General features: G+C 54.7%; 1 protein-coding gene across 2 annotated transcripts in view; it reads right to left on the bottom strand.

Moving 5' to 3' along the window:
* SH3PXD2B (SH3 and PX domains 2B) overlaps window positions 1-19,885 on the bottom strand; it is a 90,167-nt gene that overhangs the window by 45,573 nt on the left and 24,709 nt on the right. For both annotated transcript variants that reach the window (XR_009453129.1, XM_059699193.1), the window contains exons 2-3: window positions 14,668-14,748; window positions 2,438-2,513 (exon numbers count right to left, since the gene is read on the bottom strand). Coding sequence is in view for 1 of the 2 variants with exons in the window: in XM_059699193.1 (XP_059555176.1) it covers window positions 2,438-2,513; window positions 14,668-14,748 (157 nt within the window). In the remaining variant the exon portion in view is untranslated. The remainder of the gene's footprint in view (window positions 1-2,437; window positions 2,514-14,667; window positions 14,749-19,885) is intronic.

Below are 19,885 nucleotides of genomic sequence, written 5' to 3' on the forward strand. Positions count from 1 at the left end.
GGAGGGTGGGCTCACGTTCTCCCCCGTCCTGGGAAGCTTTTCCAGGGCTGGTTTTGCCTTTCATCCGACAGTTAGACTTATAACTCACTGCTCTGGAGAAAAACCTACATTTAATTTTTTGTTGTTAATCCTCACCCGAGGATATTTTTCCATTGATATTTAGAGAGTGGCAGGGAGGGGGAGAGACAGAGAGAGACAAACATCAGTGTGAGAGACACATCGACTGGCTGCCTCCTGCATGTGCTGGACCAGGGCCGGGGACAGAGCCTGCAACCAAGACACGTGCCCTTGACTGGAATGGAACCTGGGATCTTTCAGTCCACGGGCCAACGCTCTCTCCACTGAGCCACACTGGCTGGGGCGAGAAAAACCTACATTTCAGAGCCCAGTTCAACTTGAGTGTTCAGGCTGAGCATTTAAAAGTAACGCCTCCAAGATAAGAAATACCAAGAAATTCCGAAGGAATGTCACGGGACCCTGTTTCTGCCTTTACTGAGAGCCTACTGTGTCCGGGAGAGAAGCTGTGAGGCAGGGGGCACGCCCCGTTTTATGGATGGGACCCGGAGGCCCAGCGGGGACGGGGTGGGTGTCGTCCGCCTGTCACAGGGCTGGAACCCGGACTCTTGGCTGCTGCGGCTGGCACTCCGCGTTTTCTCCAATAGGAAAGAAAATTCCAGTGTGATTGCACTCTCTCCCCACGGAGGAACCAAAACATTCGCTGTTCTAGGCACATGATCCTCCCAGTGGACGGGGTCTGGCAAACGCCTCTGCCCAGCCTCTAAGCCCACTGGACATGACGGCATCTGGGAGAACCCACTCCTGTGCCCACGGCAGGACCCTGGAGGGGGGGGAGGGGAGCCTGGGCGCCTGGGTGACCCGGGAGTCTCCCCGACTGAGGGGCCTGCTCCCTCTTCTGCAACGAGGAAGATCGGAAGGGTCCCTTCAGCTCGAAGCACGTGTGATTTCGGGTGGTGTCAACTCGCTGAAGGTCTGTACATAAAAATGACGGTGAGTGCCGATTGCTGCCAGGTCTGTGCCAGGCTCGCACCTCACCCTCGTGACAGCTCTGTTATTGGAGTGCCATGATTATCTCCACGTGCAAAGGAAGAAATGGAACTTCGTGTGCTGAGGTAGTTCACCCAAGATAACAGAGGGGCGGAGCCTCGGTGTGTGCAGCTGAGAAACGGGCACGCAGTGCCCACCCTGCCAGGTTGCTCTGAGGACGAAATGAAGTAATGAATGTAAAGTACTTAGCCCAGCGCCTGGCACAGCAGACATCCAACCAGGGGTAGCTACTGAGACAATAACACTGGCTTGGGTGTAACCCACTTTCTTTTCTTTTGTTAATCCTCACCCGAAGACATTTCCCATTGATTTTTAGAGAGAGTGGAAGAGAGAAGGAAAGAGAGAGAAACATCGATGTGAGAGAGGCACATCGATTGGTTGCCTCCTGCACGTGTCCCGACCAGGGCCAGGGAGGAGCCTGCAACCGAGGTACGTGCCCCTGTCTGGAATCCAACCCGAGACCCTTCAGTCCGCAGGCCGACGCTCTATCCACGGAGCCACACCAGCGAGGGATATACCCTACTTTCTGAGCTGAGGCCTGAGGCTTCTCCTTTGGTAAGGAATTTTTTTCAGGAGGAAAGGGGCATGCATGCCTGTATTACATTAATGCCTCCCCAGTGCCTGGAGTGGTGCCTGGCATCAGAAAGTCTGTGATGGGTAGGCAGGTGGAATTTCTATAATGCTCCCCTCCTCCCAAGATGGCCCACCTGACCCCTGAGCCTGTGACTACGATGGGATCTCTACAGGCCACCGTTTCTTTACAAGATTATCCTGCATCGGTCAGGTGGGGACGACGCAATGACATGAGTCCCTCAAAGCAGGCAGCTCCCTCTGTGGGGGCAGTCGGAGACATTTAAAGCCCAAGAAAGACTCGATGCCTCACTGCCGGCCGAGGATGGAGGGGCCACAGTGCGGGGATGCAGGCAGCCTGGCTGACATGAGCAAGGACATGGGCACCTCAGTCCTGGAGCGGCAGGAACTGAAGTCTGCCCCCGATCCTCCAGGTAAGACCTGGGCCCGGACAAGACCTTGATTTTGCCTTGTGAGACCCTAAAACAGAGTACCCAGCGGAGGCCTCTGCAACCTCCGACCGAAAGAACTGTGAGATAATGAGTGGGTGCCATTTTAAGCTGCTAAACTGGTGGCAATTTGTTAAGGAACAACAGAAAAATGATACAGTAGCCATAAGAGATGCCACTCGTTTTAAAACTTCACGCGCTTCATTATTCCCATTTTAGAGGTAGGAGAAACTGAGGCTCCCAGAGGTGAGGTGTCTGGTCACTGGGACAGTGCCCCAAGGAGGACGCGCCGAGAGATCCGGGAGCAACACTGGATCCCCCCAGGCCCGTCTCAGGGTTTGCGTCTCACCCACCTGGCAGGAAGGGGATGATCCGCTGTTTGGGGTCCTTCTGTCCTCCTTCCATGGGAAATTTGTCCAACATCTGCATCTGTCAAGGGAGAAAAACACCAAAAAAAATATGATGCGCGCACCTCTGACATTTTAAGGAATTAGCTGACACGTGAGACTGGACATCCTCAAGCTCGCTCTGCTCAGCTTCTCAGAGGCCCACACTCACGGGGTAAGTCTGTGTCAAGGGGACCGAGGGTTTCCACGAAGCCATTCCTCACGCCCACAGCGGCCCGGCCTGTGAAGGCTCAGAGCCGGGCGTGGCCACTCTAGGTTCTCCCAGGGGTCCCCAGCCACAGCACCTGAAATGTGACAACACCCCGGGGCCCCCGAAGTGCATGGACGGCGGGCCACCCTGTTTCCTAAGAATTGCTGGGTGGTGTTACGGACCAAGCCACTGAGACCCAATCATGACACCCCCGCACCCTACTGAGAGTTCCCCAGGTTGGCTCTACAGACAGCTCTGTGCCCAGCGCTGCTGGCCGGGGGCGTATAGCAATTAGAGAGGCGGCTGAAGAGGAAACGGACCATTACAGGGTGGTGTCGGAAGCACGGCGAGAGGAAGGCGTGGGCTGCCGTGGGACAGAGGAGGAACAGAAACAGAGGTCCCGAAACAAAAACCACTCAGAGCACAAGAGCCGCCTCTCTGACCTTTGAAGGAATGAACGGGAAAGATCTGATCTACAAAATCACAGAGATCGCTGCTCGGGGTCCCGGGGAAGTGACACCAACTTGCAGGGTGACTTCTAGGTTAAAGCCGGGCTGTGGGGTCATTAGCGCTGCCATCAGGTATCTGGTCCTCCTTCTCCTGGGCACCTGGCAGATGTGAACGTCCCCACCCCCTTGAAGTGGGATGCAGTCAAGTAAATGTGGGCAGCCGAGGCAGGTGTCACTTGGGGCAGAAGAGCCGTGAATGGTGCATGATTCACCACTGTCCACTTCCTTCTGCCCTGGTGACTGGCAACGCTCCAGACAGTGGCTTCTCTGCCTGGAGGGTTCCAACAACCTTTGATGGACATGTAGCCCGAGTGAGAAATGAACATTTTTTACTGTTATTGCACAGTGAGGCTGTTTATCATAGCAGCATATCCTAACCCGACCTGACTTTTCAACACCAGCACATACTGGGCACTCAATAAAAACCGACTAAAGCAATGAATGCAACTGAGTAAAATTGGGCGGGGGGGCAGCTTTAGGTGATGTTTGCCAAGTACCCCTGATTAATAACACTTGTATTACTAATCCTATATAATAAAAGGGTAATATGCAAATTGACCCTAACAGCAGAACAACCAGTCGCTATGGTGAGTATGACCACCAGGAGGCAGACGCTCAATGCAGGAGCTGACCCCTGGTGGTCAGCATGCTTCCACAGCGGGAGTACTGCTCAGTCAGAAGCTGGCCCCTGGCTGGCCAGCACAGCAGTGGTGGCAGTGCTAAGGATGTCTGACTAACAGCTTAGGCCTGCTCCCCCTGGGCTGCCAGAGTAATGTCTGACTGCCAGCTTAGGTCTGATCCCCAGGGGAGCACCCCCCACCCCTGCCCCCAATGCACAAATTTTCATGCACCGGGCCTCTAGTCTTGAATAATAATGAGCAATCCCTACTGACACCTGACTGGCAGCTGTTAACAAGCCTTTTCCTACATGTGGCTCTCTCTGACCTTCATAACCCTGTGAAATAAATGTATGATCCCCATGTCACAGATGGGGAGACTGGGGAGCAGAGAGGGGCAGTGAGCTGCCTCAGGTCACACGGCCCAGTGGGAATCTAGCTAGTTCAAGTACCTTGATCTAAATGCCCTTCTCTTTCCCCGGGACCACGCTCTTAAACAGTTTTGGAGTCACGTGAACATGAAAAATTGGCTTGAAATAAGGAAGGTTCACTATTCCACACCCAGGTGAGCAGCAGGGTGATAAACGGGTCTCTGCTGGAGTGTTTGAAGGATTTGTCTAACACTATCTTCTTTTCCCGTCTTAATTTTATTGAAGACGATGTTTGCCAACATGGAGCACCATGAAAGCGCACTTTTACTCTCACGCCTTGTCCTGACTTGCTTTCCCCACAGAAGTGTGGTCCGAAGGGCAGAAGGTTACTTGTTAATTTGAGGCAGCAGATCTGGGTTAATGCTGCAGCGTCTAACCACAGCGATTCCACCCCGGGAGCCAGGCAGCCCTGAGCTTCACCCGGTGCCTCCTCATGCCAGCGTGTCCTTGGCCGGCTCCCACCCGCAGAGCGAGGCACAGCCCGCTGGCAGGGTGCCGTGGCAGCGAATGCTGGGGGGAGCTCTCTGAGACATCCTAGGGCAGCGGTCAGCAAACCGCGGCTCGCGAGCCACATGCGGCTCTTTGGCCCCTTGAGTGTGGCTCTTCCACAAAATACCACGTGCGGGCGCGCACGTACAGTGCGATGGAAACTTCGTGGCCCATGCGCAGAAGTCGGTTTTCAGAAAGGAGATAGACGAAACAAGCATACAAGACGAGTGTGGATGGGAGAGTTGGAAGGGGTTGACCTCAGTGAACGTACCTCAATCAGATGGAGGATGTTTTTAGCAAAGGCAAGCTTAGGAGGACCCTAATTAAGTTAATAACAGTGTACCTACCTATATAGTTTAAGTTTAAAAAATTTGGCTCTCAAAAGAAATTTCAGTCGTTGTCCTGTTGATATTTGGCTCTGTTGACGAATGAGTTTGCCGACCACTGTCCTAGGGGCTCAAGGAGAAATCACCTTGTGCTCTGCCCATGAGAAATCTGTATTTTTAATTGAATGTTTTGGGCTGACATTGGTTAATAACATGGTCTCAGTCTCAGGTGGACAATTCTGTAACACATCCTCTGTACTGTGCAGAATAGATTTCTTCTTCGGAAAGTCATTTGGGAACAAGTCTGAGTCGTTTGTGAGGCTGGGTGGGTTTTGTACTGTTAAGTATCCAAAACATAAAGTTCATGCCCTCAACCATCTCACGTGTTAAGTGGTGTTACGTACATTCACGTTGTTATGCAGCCATCAGCACCGTCATCTCCGAACCTCTTCCTCACTCCAAACTGGAGCTCTCTATCCATGAAACCCAGCCCCGGGCAGCCACCCTTCCACTCTGTCTCCAGCATCTGTTCTCGGTCGCGAGTGAGTGGGGTCCCCCAGGGTCTGTTCTTTGTGACTTGGCGTGTCTTCAAGGTTCATCCACGTTGTATCACGTGTTGGAATGTCCTTCCCTTTTAAGGCCGAATAACATTCCACGATAAGCCTGCGTGTTATGATTGGCAAAACTCCGCTATCCGAGCGCCCTCGGTGGCCGGCGCTGGGCTGACCCATAGAACTGTCTGTCGCGATGGACACGTCCTACCTCCGCTGTCCCTGGCGGGACCACCAGTCCCCAGGGGCTACTGAGCACGTGAAATGTGGCTCCTGCCGCTGAGGAACTCAACTGTTGATTTCACGTAATTCTGATGAATTTACACCTGCATCCATTTAGCCTCCTGTGCTAATCGCGGTGAACACGCTGGGCTGGACTCTGACATTTATTCTCTCTTTTCGCCAGACCCGGTCTCACCTCATTTTCTGTATCATCCAACCAATGGGGCCCGCTGCTCGCAAGGACGGGCGATCAGAGGCCTGGGAGCTCTTCTGCTTTTGGTCTCAGTGTGCCCAGGTTCACAGGCCACACGCTGCTTCTATCCAGGGGACTGTCACATCGGCAGCCACAGGCTTTACGGCAGACCAGCCCCTCCCTGGGGACCCCAGCCCCAGGCTGTCTGCAGTGGCAGGAAGAGAGGCACGCCCCGCCACGTCCGACCACAGACGCTGTCCTTGGAAACCAGAAATCCCAGCGCTTAGGGTGAGGAGGACTGGAAACCTGGGAGGAAGTGAGTCAGTGTGGGGGCTGGGGGAGGGGGGAGGGGAGACGGAGCCACGTCAAACGGACACAGCCCAAGCCTCCAGCAGGAATGAGAGGACGCTCCGTCAGCAGTTTTCAAGACCCCAGCCTGTGGCGGAGGGAAAGGAGACGTCTGTCCAAGGAAAACACCGTGGAGGCTGGCGTGGGGCCCGCACATGGTTCATGCCCGCGGCGGACTGGACGTGGTTCCCTCGGGCTCCCAAAGCCCCGTGTCCCCGGGTGGCCAGGGCAGGCGGTGGAGAAGGCTGGGGGACCGTCACACACAGCTGCGGGCGCTGGGGAGCCACGTGGTCCTCAGAGCCGGGCGTGGCGACGCATCGGCCTGGCTCTACATCGTGGCAGGGTGTCTGCGGAGACTCCGTCCCCGTGAGGAGCTGCTCTGTCTCACTGTGGGCATGCACGCCCTGGTGTCCTGTGCCGCGCGTGCACCCCTCCAGTCTGTCCACTTCTCTCATCCTTCCTGCCCCTCCCCAGGCCAGGTCAGCACCGTCCCAGCCCGACCCCCTCCACCACCTCCTCATTGGTCCATGGTAGGTACTTGGTAGGTATCTGTGCAAAGAAGGGATGAATCAATGAATGAGCAAATGCATGAACAAAGGGGGTTCGCTGATGCAGCCAGCCACTGTCTAAGAGCAGAGCCATGACATTCCAGGAGGCAGCCCCAGGACCTGGGTTGGGGCTCAGACAGAACTGCCTCTTCCTACTTTACAAACTAAGGAACTGCTAACTGTGGGAAAAGACCACGACAGCATTTTCTCAGCGACACGCCATCACCATGGCCACAGCTCTTCACCGGGGAGGGAAGACACATTCCGTGAAGCATGTAGAACACCCCAATTTCAGAAGGTAATGTCTGGCAAAAAGACTGTCGGAGGGTCCGGCAAAGGCAGTGTTTGGAGAAATACGGTTGGTGCGCCCTGAGCAGGTGTTGGCCAGGGCCTTGCTGGGAACCTGCGTCGGGGAGTGAGAACTCTGCAGTTCTGCCAGCCCTAAACCTGCCTCCAGAAGGGACGGGAGGACACACTCCCTTCCCTTTGGCTTCTGCGGTGGAGCATGGGGGCTGCTGGGCAGACAGTCCCCAAAGCTCGCAAGTGCACTACGGTCGTCGAACTCGCCTGAGCGAGACAGGTCAGTCCTATCTCAATTGAAACTGGAAACAAAGGATATTTACAGTGCAACTTGGGACAGCCTCTCCCGTCTCCACATCTCAGTCCCTCCTCTGGGGAGAAAGGAAGGAGCAGATCAAAATGCTGCCTGCAGCACGGCGTAGGGTCTGTGAACTGATGAGTCTAGGACCGCGATATTCAAGCAGCGTGCCCCAACAATTTTTAAAACGTGCGATACCTGACTATTTAGTCAGGGACACTGACCTCTTTTCCCTTAGATTGTCCAATACAAAAAAAAAAAATTACAACAGCCCAGCCATGTGGCTCAGTGGTTGAGCATCGACCTATGAACCAGGAGGTCACGGTTTCCTTCTCAGTCAGGGCACATGCCCGGGTTGCGGGCTTGATCCCCAGTGGGGGGTGTGCAGGAGGCAGCCGATCAGTAATCCTCTCTCATCATTGATATTTCTTTTTTTTTTTTTTAAATATATTTTAGTGATTTTTTACAGAGAGGAAGGGAGAGAGACAGAGAGCTAGAAACATCAATGAGAGAGAAACATCGATCAGCTGCCTCCTGCACATCTCCCACTGGGGATGTGCCCGCAACCCAGGTACATGCCCTTGACCGGAATCGAACCTGGGACCCCTCAGTCCGCAAGCCGACGCTCTATCCACTGAGCCAAACCAGTTTCGGCTCATCATTGATATTTTTATCTCTCTCTCCCTCTCCCCTCTTCTCTGAAAACAATATATATATATTTTTTGCAAATAGAGTGTGTGCTTACACACACACACATAATAGCCAACACAACAATAGCCGTCTTGTATGAATGGATCAAAATTATACCTATTTTTTTTTGTCTGATCGGCAAAAAATATATTTTTTGGTGTGCCTCAGAATTTTAGCAATTAGCCTCTGTGTGCCAGGAGATGAAAAAGGCTGAAGAATCGCTGACCTAAGAAACGGCTCCTCCCAAAAGAAGCATCCCTCTGAGTCCCCACAGCTCACCGTGTTCCCGCTTGCAGGACACGCTGGCGCTTCTCTGAGGGCCCCCTGCCAGGCGCGGCGACCCAGCTGGCTCCGTGCCCCTGCTGTCGGAATTCTGCAAGATGCGGAGCTGCGTCCCGCTCCCTCACGCCTCTGCACCTCCGCACACCTGCCCCCACCCTGTCTGTGCCTCAGCTCCTTACTCTAGACCAGCGGTTCTCAACCTGTGGGCCGCGACCCCTTTGGGGGTCAAACGACCCTTTGACAGGGGTCGCCTAAGACCACCACAAAACACATATATAATTACATACTGTTTTTGTGATTAATAACTATGCTTTAATTATGTTGAATTTGTAACAATGAAAATACATCCTGCCTATCAGATATTTACATGACGATTCATAACAGTAGCAACATTACAGTTATGAAGTAGCAACGAAAATAATTTTATGGTTGGGGGTCACCACAACAGGAGGAACTGTATTAAAGGGTCGCGGCATTAGGAAGGTTGAGAACCACTGCTCTAGGCCCTGCTTAAGTGTCACCTCCTCCAGGAAGCAAGCCCGGCCTGAGCTCCCTGGCTGGGACAGACGTCCCTTTCGGAGCCCCTGGAGTCGCTCAGGCTCAGCAAATGCTTAGCTGTGCTTCCCCAGGGAAGCCCTGGCCCCAGTGGCGGCCATGCCCCTCGGCCTGGGAACACACTGAGCCAGTGGGAAAACTCAGAGGGCAGAGGTCGCCTGGCACAGAGCACAGGAGACCCTCGGGCACCAAGGCCCCTTCGTGAAGGGATCGTGTACGGCGCAGGGCAGCCCTCTGTAGGGCAGACTGCCCGCATCTGACAGGGGATGCCACGTGAGCCTTCAGAGGGCAGCTCCAGGCAGAACTCCAGGAGGCAAATCGATCTTTGAAAAGCGATTCGCAGGCAGTACTGGACCTCAAGAACACAGCGGGCGCAGCTTCCGACTCGGCCCCACGTGGCTTACATCCCAGCCACGCTGCTCCCTGGGCACGTGACGGCCCCCTGAGCGTCAGCTTCCCGTCTGTGGTGTGGACACAATACTCGCTTCCTGCTTGCGAGGACCGAACGAGAGGACGTAAAACGGGCACTGTGCATTTCATTTCAGTAAACCGTCACCCACACCTTTAACGACATCACTCAGCCAGCCCCGTTACCTCTAGGCGATGCCCTCAATCCGTGGCATCCCCACCACCCCCGGCGCCCTCTGCCACTCTGATGGCCCCGGCGAGGGCAGACAGGGAGGGGCAGAGAGGCCCGCCGAGGCCACACAGCTGGCAAGACAGGCGGCTGGGACCTGACCCCAGGGCTTCCCATCCCACGCCCGGGGCTCGATGGTCTACGCCCTCATGTGCATGACACGCGTGGCCAGATGCCAACCAGTAGTGACGGCTGACTATCAGGGTCCAGGTTTTCTGAGACAAGAGTCAGGCAATCCCATCAGAAAGGGAACTGTCGTAAAGGGGGAGTGTTTGCTAGTGTTTGATTTTAAGGCTCTTTCCCCACAAAGGAGCCTGAGCCCGGCTCCTTTCCTACCCCCGGCGGCCTCTCTGCAGACTGTTCCCGCTGCCTGCGTGCCCTGCCCCCACCGGAGGGGACAGTGACTGTTCTCCGTTACCCACAGCTACCCGCCCGTCCTTGGAAGCAGTTCTCTGCTTTCTTCTGGGGAGCCTTCTCTGTCAGTGACACGCTTTGGCGGGATGCTGATTTCACTCATCCCTGGGATGGCCCTGACTGACCCACGATGAATCAATGAGACTTTTGCTTAAACTGTCGGGGTGTTCTCTTTTCCCTGAAGGCGCTGAACGGAACTCACGGGTACAGCTTGGACGGGTGGCCACCACGTGCCTGGACACGAAGAAAGTCAAGTGGAGAACCGCAGGTCCTGATTGACACGGTGGCCCCTAGATCCAGCCAGACCTGACGCCAACTCCCCCTGGTCTCTCAGGTGCGTTTAGCTCATCCATGTTCTTTCTGAATAATCCATCTTAACTGGGTTTCTGTCATCTGCGACTAAAACAGTTCTGACTAAAACAAGATCTCCCGACCAGAAAGTGGCAGCATTTGGACCCACGCCCAGGATCTTACCCACTCTATTAAACTGGCACCATCCCCTGCTCTACACTCTGCCAATTTCCGATAATCCCAACAGCTGACATTTGCTCAGGGCTCCACAGCCCAGAAACTGCTCTCACACACATCATCACTTCAAAAAAAAAAAAAAAATTCAGATACACTTCACATACCAGAAAATTCACCCTTTAAAGCATACAATTCAGTGGTTTCTGGTATATTCAGAAGGTTGTGCACCCATCCCCCCATCTAATTCCGGAACGTTTTCATCCACCCGGAGAGAAACCCTGTACCCATCCGTCTCTCCCACTCTCCCCTCCTCCCAGCGCCTGGCAACCACTAATCTGCCCTGTCTCTGTGGCTTTGCCTCTTCCCAACACACATCATCGCTTTTAACTCCATAGGAACCTTGTGAAGGAGCCACTAGGAGCCCGGACAGCAGAGTGGCTGAGCCTGTGGTCTGTGCTGTCGCCTGCCCGGCTTCAAATCCCAGCTCCGACGCCCACTGGCTGTGTGACCTGGGGCCATCCCTGTGGCCTCTCCCAGGCTGGGTTTCTCCATCTGCACGAGGTGCTAAGCTTGACACGAGGATTCCATGAGTCACGGCATCCAGAGGCCGAGCAGGCCGAGCTCTAGAAAGCCGGCTGTTTCTGTGATCATCACCCCAGGCGGCTGATGAGAGCCACCAGGCACAGAGGGGTTAAGGGGCCTGCCTAAGGCCACACAGCACAGGTGGCTGGGCCCCAAGCCTCCTGAGTTTTTCCATTACCCCACACTGGCTTAGCTGTTCCTCTGCGAAAGCTCGGCCCTCCCCATACTTTTTTTTTGAAGTGATGATGTCTGCGAGAGCCAAGTTTCTTTTGGGGAAAAAAAAAAAAAAAACCAAGGCTACTCGCCAGACAGGAGGGAGGGGAAGGGAGGGCGGAATCATGAAATCATCGAACTTGAGGGTGTTGCAGCCCCACACGGGCTGGCCTCCCCGCCTGGGCCTGGGAACAGCTGACTCCTGCCCTAACTCCTTCCAGCTGCCCCCTCTGCGCTGCGGGGGCCGGAGGCCGGCGGGTCCCGGAGAGGGGACCCTCTGGAATTCCACGCCTTTCCCGTCCAGCTGCCCATCTGGGGCTCTTTAAAGGCGGCTGAAGCGCCGTCTTTCGACGACTTCCTTTCAGGAGGGCAGTCTGAGGCCGTTATACACACTACAGCAAACCCCCAATTATTACTGGTTATGCTGAGTGGGGCGGAAAAACTTCACTTTGAAGTTCTGGTAGAAATCCGCAAGTTGAGTCACAACAGGAGGGTGCAGGGAGCACAGGCTCTGGGGCAGGGCGCCTGCGGTCCGACCCTGGCCAGCATTCCCAAACAGGGTCCCCTCAGGCAAGTCCCGTCTGAGCGGAGGGACAGCAGATGACAGCTGACAGGCCAGGCACAACTCGGTCATACCAGGTGCACGCGGAAAGGGCTTTCATTCTTAATGCGCAGACGGGGAAACTGAGGCTCAGACACATACAGAGGAGTCACCAGGCTGAAACCTAAAGGGGCAAAAGGCTGAGGTCGGAAGCCAGCCTGTCTCACCCTGAAGTCGAGGTCTGAAGCTGGGGCTCTCCTGGAACAGGGAGCTGACGACAGCCAACCTCCTCCGCCCCTGCCTCTCCCCTGGTGCTCCCAAGGCCTCCTCCCGCCTCTGCTCCGCCCTCCTCCTCCAGCTCCTGCTGCACCAGCAACCCCACCTCTCCCGCCGCAGCCCCCAGGTCAGGTGGACGGACCCGGGTCTCTGACAATCGGATTCTCAACCCCGGAGCCCGGAATCGGCACCTAGAAACCCCAGTGTGTTGACAACAGGGGAGGACACTTCCACTCGGGGGCCGAAGGTGCTGTGTGGGGGATGTGGGCCGACAGGCAAGCGGAGGAAGCTGGGCTGGAGAGGTCGTTGGGAAAAGGAAGCAGGCTCGATGGCAGGTCCTGCGGCCACAGTGACACGCGGCCGGGAGCCGTCGGGCCTGCGCAGGGCCACCTGCTGCGGGTCCTGAGCCCCGGCGGGCCGGGCTGCACGTCCTGCTCTGTGTCCATGGGGCTCACCTGCCTCTTGCCATCAATCCGCCCCCTCCTCTCTTCCCGTCTGAGCTGGCTGAGTGGCGTTTGCGCTGTGGGTGTCAGTGACCCCTAAGCGAGCCATCATGCCTGCCCCTGTTCTCTGCCCCCCGCCCCCCGCCCCCCCGCCTGTGTCCTCTCTTGGAGGCATCACGCCGGCCAGAGCTCTCCCTATGCAGACCCTCAGGGCGTGAGAAGTCCATCACTTGCAAAACGTGGACTCGATTCTCACTCTCTGAACCGAAGACCTGCTGCAATGGATCTGCATAAACACCCGTGGTCTGGGTACGAGGGTGCGGCTCTCGGTCATTATCACACAGGACCGTGCCTCCTGCTTCTGGCACCGGGCATCACCGCCATCGTCTGCCTTCCCCGCCCCGCGCCTGCTCCTGCCAAGTCCGTGGTGGATGGAATCTGACCCTCTTCTACACACACGTCTATTTACATTCGGAGCATGCTTGCTGCGGACCAGAAGAAACACATCATCTGTGTATGATCCTGTTTGATTTCGTTACACAGTGAACACAAAACATCACCACATGCATTACATGTCAAACACGGAGGTCACTGGGGTCTCCGTCGCTTCCCAGCACACGGGACTCTGGCAGTTACGGAAACAGGCCAGGAGAACTTGGCTATCCCCGCTCCCCCTTGGAAAGAATGAACACAGGCTCCGACTGTTCCGTTTGCCATTTTCAGGGACAGATGAGGTCCGTACAACCAAGGATGCCTGTGGTTAACATCACCCAACTTCCAGAGAACATGCGAGGCCAGGAGACGGGCTGGTGTGTGGAGGACAAGGGCTCTCCCCTGACGGCCCAACAACGCCTACTTGACACCCGATCACAACTGTTCTCTCCGGCTCCCAGTCCCCACCCCCGACGCCAGGGGCGGTGCAGGAACCCGACAATCCCATTGGCCATCACATTCTTTCACCATCTTGACAGGCTTAGAGATGAGCCTATGAAACACAACCCCGTGTTCGCTGGAACTTCTGGGAAGTGACCTTTCCCTCTTTCCTGCGTGCCCAGAGCATTTTGCAACCACGTGGGATCTGAGGATAAAGCCAACGCGATGGAAGCAGAAATGCAGAGAGGAAAGAGCTGGGTGAAAGGACACAGTGGAAAACCCTGGATCAAGCGGTGCCTGAAGCCCACACGGCTTCTTCTCCTGGGACATGCAGTTACACCAGCCCAGAACTCCCCACTGACTTAAGCCAGTTTGAGTAGGCTTTCCTGCAACTGAAGCACCCTACCAGGCACAGAGGAAAGGGAGACACTCAGCTCAGCAGGGGTCCCTCACTACCCAGCAGGGAGCACTTGCTGGTTCAGGAAGCCGGGTAAGTTCTTGGGGCCTGTGTTTCCTGAAGAACTGCATTTTGTCATATTGGGCCCTGTGACTTCTCCTGCAGACACGCTTGCTTTGAGCTGCTGGCCTTTGGTGACATCAAGATAAAGCTACTGTCCCAAAGACTGTAGTTCTTTTACCCCCGTGGGGGTGAGCTGACACTGAGCTGTCCACATTGCCTGGGTGTCCTATGGGACTGGTGGCCCTCGCGGTGGTGGGTTCATTCATTCATTCATTCATTCACCAAATGTGACTGGACACATCCGAGTCCTTGAAGAAAACACAAGTTCAAGATCTGCACGCCAAAGCCACACCGACGTCCAGGTCATGCTCTGCTCTGGAGCCATCCGCACGCAGCCCTTCTTTAAGTGGGAAATACTGACGATCAAAGCCTAAAGCATATGTCCCCAAAGTGACGGACACCTTTTTCCTTTTTTAAGGAGGAATGTCCACACATTTGCATGCCACCCTTGTGCAGGAGCCACGCTGACCCTTTCCATATCGTGCTAATTTTAGTGTACGTGCTGCTGAGGCGGGCGCGTGGACGGCATTTTTAATTCTAGGGGGAAAAGAGCACAGTACGCCCACTGTGGGTGAGGGGCTGGGCTCTGAAGTCCAAACGGAAAGTAAGTCCAATGACAGTCTTTCCTCCCCGCAGCTCCCTGGACGCCCGAGTCCTTACCTGGAGGTCAAAGAACTTGCTGTAGCGCCGATAGATGGCTTCGGTGGAGCCGCTGGACCACGTGACCCGGATGATGTAGACCTGCAGAGAGGAGCAGGGGAGACAGGTGTGAACACCAAGGGACTCGGGAGCAAAGCACAAGGCTCAGAGGCGGAAAGACCCGGGCTTGAATCTCAGCTCTGCCACGACCGGCTGTATGACGTGACACAGGTTACTTGTTCTCTCTGAGCCTCAGCTGCCTCCTCAATGAAATGGGTATAATGACCTCCCTCCACCTCTGAGTGCTGTGCAAAGAGTTAAATGACACCACGCACGGGAAAGCGTTAGCACCCAGCTCAACGCAGGAGGTGCTGTTAACGTTGGCAGTGCAAGGATTTCCTGCTCCCCGCTCGATTCAGAGAGCCATGGGGCTGGCTCTTTTTGTCAGAGTCATTCTTTTTTATTTTTTTAAATATCTGTTTTTATTTATTTTTAGAGAGAGAGGAAGGGAGAGGGTGAGGGAGAGACATAGAAACATCAATGATGAGAGAGAATCATTGATGGGCTGCCTCCCGCATGCCCCCTGTTGGGGATCGAGTCTGCAACCCAGGCATGTGCCCTGACCAGGAATTGAACCCTTTCCTTCTGGTTCATAAGTCGACGCTCAACCACTGAGCCACGCCAGCCGGGCTATGAGAGTCATTCTTAAAACTTTGGTTTTGATTGCAGGCACAGGAGCCTTAGCCTCCTTATATTTCTCATAAGCTAAGCGATGACACCATGTCCTCCAGTTAGGGTTCAGTCATTTTCTCCCTGCGTGTCAGTTTCTCCATCTGTGAGGTGGGCCACCAGCGTCTGCTCGGTGTGACAGTGTGAGGACTGAGAAGGGGAGGCACTGGGTAAACCGCAGGGCCACGTTCCAACCTTGGTCACAAGTCACGGCACTCACGGAAAAAATACACTGACGACGTGTTCGGGCAAACTGAGGTGGCGGCAGGAGGCCAAGGGCGCCTGGCCGGGGACCCTGGTGGCCCTGGACACGGGTGGGCTAAGGGGTCAGCACCCATAACCCAGTCCCGGCTCACACAAATTATCTGTGGTTATAGGGTAGTTCTGACAACGACAAAACAGGTATATATGTGAACGCTCTTTGGAAACAGAGAAGTGCTGATTAAAAAGGAGGGGCTCAGTGTTGTTAGAGGCCACGGGGGGCCCTGGCCCTCCACGAGCTGAGGGTCAGCTGGAAAGACAACACATACATGAACGAAGATAAATAACACGTGTGCAGTGGATACGTTATTTTTTGCCCGGTATGGATTAATTTTTCTTCCGCTCAGAGCACCGTGTCTTTCTCCCGGAACCTCCCCCCGCCCCCTCGGCGACAGTTTCTTAGATGGGGGGGGCGGGTGTGGGCACTATTCCTCATCCACGGGAAGTGGTTGAAGAGTGAGCACATGACCTGAGCTAGGCCAGTCAGAGCCAGTCAGAGTCAGACCTGGACTTCAGTTCCAGCTCTCAGGAGAGCAGCCAGAAACCAGCCTATCAGAGGTTGCCATCCCCAGGGGATGTTTAAGCAAAGCTTGGGTGACCCTCTGTCAAGAACAAAGCCAATGTGGATTCCTCCTGTACAGTAAAAAGGTTGTGGGTTCAATCCTAGGTCGGGGCAGGTATGAGAGGCAACCCATGGGTGCCACGCGCTCGCGCTCTCTCTCTCTCTCTCTCTCCCGGCCCCTCCCTGCCCCCTCCCTCTTTCCTTTAAATCAATGAAAACATATCCTCGGGTAAGGATTTAAAAAAACATATTAAAAAACATGGGGGGAAAAAGAGAAAACATCATCAAAGATTTTTATTTTTTTCTTAAAACCAATAAAAAGCATACACCCATAAACAGGGGGAAATTCTGCTTACACAGTTCATTCCTGATCCCTGTTTACTCAGTTAACGTCCTGCACGGACAGCACAGGGCTCCGCACGGGCCTAATTGGTTTACTGGAACCCGCCTCTGAGCACAAGCCGATGGTCTGCATTTTGAGGCCCAGACCCAATTTTTTAAATGAGAATCGTCCCGACCAGGGCTTTGGCTCTGCCCGGTGCGTGGGGGCTGGTGACGGAGCAAGCTCACCGGGTTCCAACGCCAGTTCTGCTGCTGGGCGAGACTCACAGGGCACCGGCCGCTCTGGACCCAGTGTCCCTTTCTCTAAAACGGGGAGGATGACCTCCCCTAGTTCAGCGCCATGACTAACGTCCATGGGGCCTTGCCCAGGGCCCGCCACACTCGGCCTGATAGCAGTTGCTCCTGCTCATCTGGTCCCCCTTCCCCTTCTGTTGGTAAGAGCGCCTGATTTCCTTGGAGGCCACCCCTCGCCCTCTTCCCATCTTTGCAGGAGGGGGTAGGAATGTGTCCCAGGGCTGGCCAACCAGAGCACTGCCTGTCGCTGGCACGCGATGGTTCAGGGATGGTCCGAGGAGACTGCATTCTGGGACTCCGGATGGCGTGATCAGGGCAGAGACCCCTTTCCCACTGCAATGGCTGCTGGGAGGAGAAGGCCCCCCGCCCAGGAGTTACTGGGTGGGAAGCACCTGCACCCAGAAGCAAGCAGGGTGAGAGGGACAGAGGGGCCGAGTCAGCATCTGAGCCCCGATCCAGCATCCTGGACGTGTCACCACACAAGCCAGAACCTTTGCTTTCCTGTTTAAGCCGATCGGAGTTGGCGTCTGTTATTTGTCACCAAAGCCATCGTTAACACAGCAACCCTGGCTTTCAGATAACAGCTCAACCCAAGCTGATGCTCAGGGGCCTGATGTTAAGAAATGTAACGCAGGCTTTTTCATGGCAGCCTCACGCACGATAGCCAAAAGGTGGGACTAACGGGTGTCCACTGACGGATGGATGAGTAAGCACCATGTGGTACAGCCATACAAAGGAATATGATTCAGTCTCAAAAAGGAAGGAGATGCTCACACATGCTACGCCACGAATGAAGTCGGAGGGCATTGCGCTAAGGGAAACAGGCCCATCTCAAAGAGACAAATACTGTGTGAACCCACTTACATGAGATACCCAGACTAGTCAGATTCATAGAGACAGAAATATACATCATCTTCTGACAAATATTGTCAACAAAATGTTTACCCTGAATCTCAAGCCTCTTTTTTTAAAAAAAAATATATATTTTATTGATTTTTTTACAGAGTGGAAGGGAGAGAGAGAGAGAGTTATAAACATTGATGAGAGAGAAACATCGATCAGCTGCCTCCTGCACATCTCCCACTGGGGATGTGCCCGCAACCCAGATACATGCCCTTGACCGGAATCGAACCTGGGACCTCTCAGGCCACAAGCCGACGCTCTATCCACTGAGCCAAACCAGTTTCGGCGAGCCTCTTGACCTAAGTTCCAATTTACTGGAAGTAAAGGAGGTAGAGGAATGGGCTAAATGGCACCAGAAAGAAACAATCAGACAAATCCAGAATGTGGGTCATTCCACAAGTCCACTAACAGGGCATAGCTCAGATGCTGCTTCCTCCAGAAAGCCCTCCGGGACTGCTCCCTCCCCACCAACATTGCTGCATGTCTCCTTGGCACCCACTTCCCCATCACAAGGTCAAGTACACTTTACTGCAACTGCCTGAGAGTCTGCTTTCCACGAGGCTCTACGTTTCGTGAGAGCAGAACCCACGCCTGTCTTATTCACCGAGTGCTGTGAGCCCAGCGCTGAGCGCGGCGGGAAAATCTATGCTTTGTGAATGAATTCATGAGGAAGAAACCCAGACGCCACGTCAAGCCCTCGCAGATAGGAGGCAGGCCTGAGGTCTGTGGGAAGGGAGCCGGACAGTATCTCTCAGGTCATCCCACCTCCTGGCCTGTCCGCTCTGCCCACTGTCCTGCTTCCCCACCACCCCCACCTCCGCCCAGAGCAGCGAGTCCCAGGGAGCAGCTGGGACTGCCTCTGGGAAAGAGGAAGCACCCAGACCACAGGGTGTCTGCAGGCCTCGGAGGTTTTCCTCCTGTCCCCCCCTCCACGCCCCCCCCCCGCCCCCCGCAAGGAGGCTTCGACAGGAATTAGCCACCACTGAAACCCCTTCCTACACAACCTCGGCCGTGGGGCCTGTGTGATTTTCAAAGCTCAGACTCCAGCCCGCGTTTCCTTCTCAGGCTCGGTGCCTCCAGGGCCAGAAGTCTGGGTTTCTTTCTCCTGTAAGTCCTGGAGGAGATGGACTGGTGGCAAGGGGCGGGCTGTGGGGTGGGGCTGAGCCCAAACCCCCAGGCCAGCCGAACACTCCCCACGTTTTCCTGGCGACAGATGGAGGCCCAGGAGTGCAGGCACCTGACCGAGTTCCCTCGAACCTTGCCAGCCTTGCTGCACCAGGCATCGTGCCCCTGCCCCAGCAGCTGGGCACAGCTGGACTGGGGCCAGCGGGAGATGCCTGCTCATTCTCCTATAGTTCAAGCACTGGAGCAGGTAAAAGGGACAGGCTAATACAGTGTGACCTCAATCTCAAGCAAATTATACACATTGTATGTAAATGTAAGTGCGTGTGCAGCTATGTTCTATAGAGCCTGACAAACACTGACTTAGCGAACACTGGACCACGCTTCTACGGGAAATAGAGTGTCAGGCGCCTGTCTGAAGACACCTCATTCAATGTATGTTAATCCAGTAACACTGACCTCATGGCCAGCGGTACTACAACTCACGCCTGAACGAAGCTCATCTAACCCGTGTATTTCTCCGTGAGGCCCAGCCCAGCCCTCCTGAGCTTGGGAATAGACAGCACTCAGGGCTACGTCTGGGGGCCGTTTAAAACAGTGCAACGACCGACAAAAAGCACAACCATGTAAAGATAAAGGTGGCAGTACAGAGAGCACGGAAAAGACACTTGTTCAGAGCATAAGCGCTGAAACAGGAGGGCAGAGCGTCGCCTGCTCAGCCTCAGCGGGGAACACGCACAGTGGGCCACACCACTGCTTCGCTGCTTTGCACATGCCGTGTCCGCAAGTGACAGGATTGACGTTGGAACACAAATGGATTTTAGCAAGCAGGCAAGTTCCCAAATACGGAATCGGCGAACAACGCAGACTGACTGTACTGTATATATGTGCGTATGTATATAAATCACCAGGATCTATATATATATACGGTTTGCTCTGGGTTACTAAGAATAAGTAGGACTTTAAAAAAATTCTGTTCTTGAAGCTTTCTTGTATTTTCCAGATTTTCTACAGTGTATTTTACAA

This window comes from Myotis daubentonii, chromosome 5, assembly GCF_963259705.1.
Source record: "Myotis daubentonii chromosome 5, mMyoDau2.1, whole genome shotgun sequence".
NCBI classification, from domain to species: Eukaryota; Metazoa; Chordata; class Mammalia; order Chiroptera; family Vespertilionidae; genus Myotis; species Myotis daubentonii.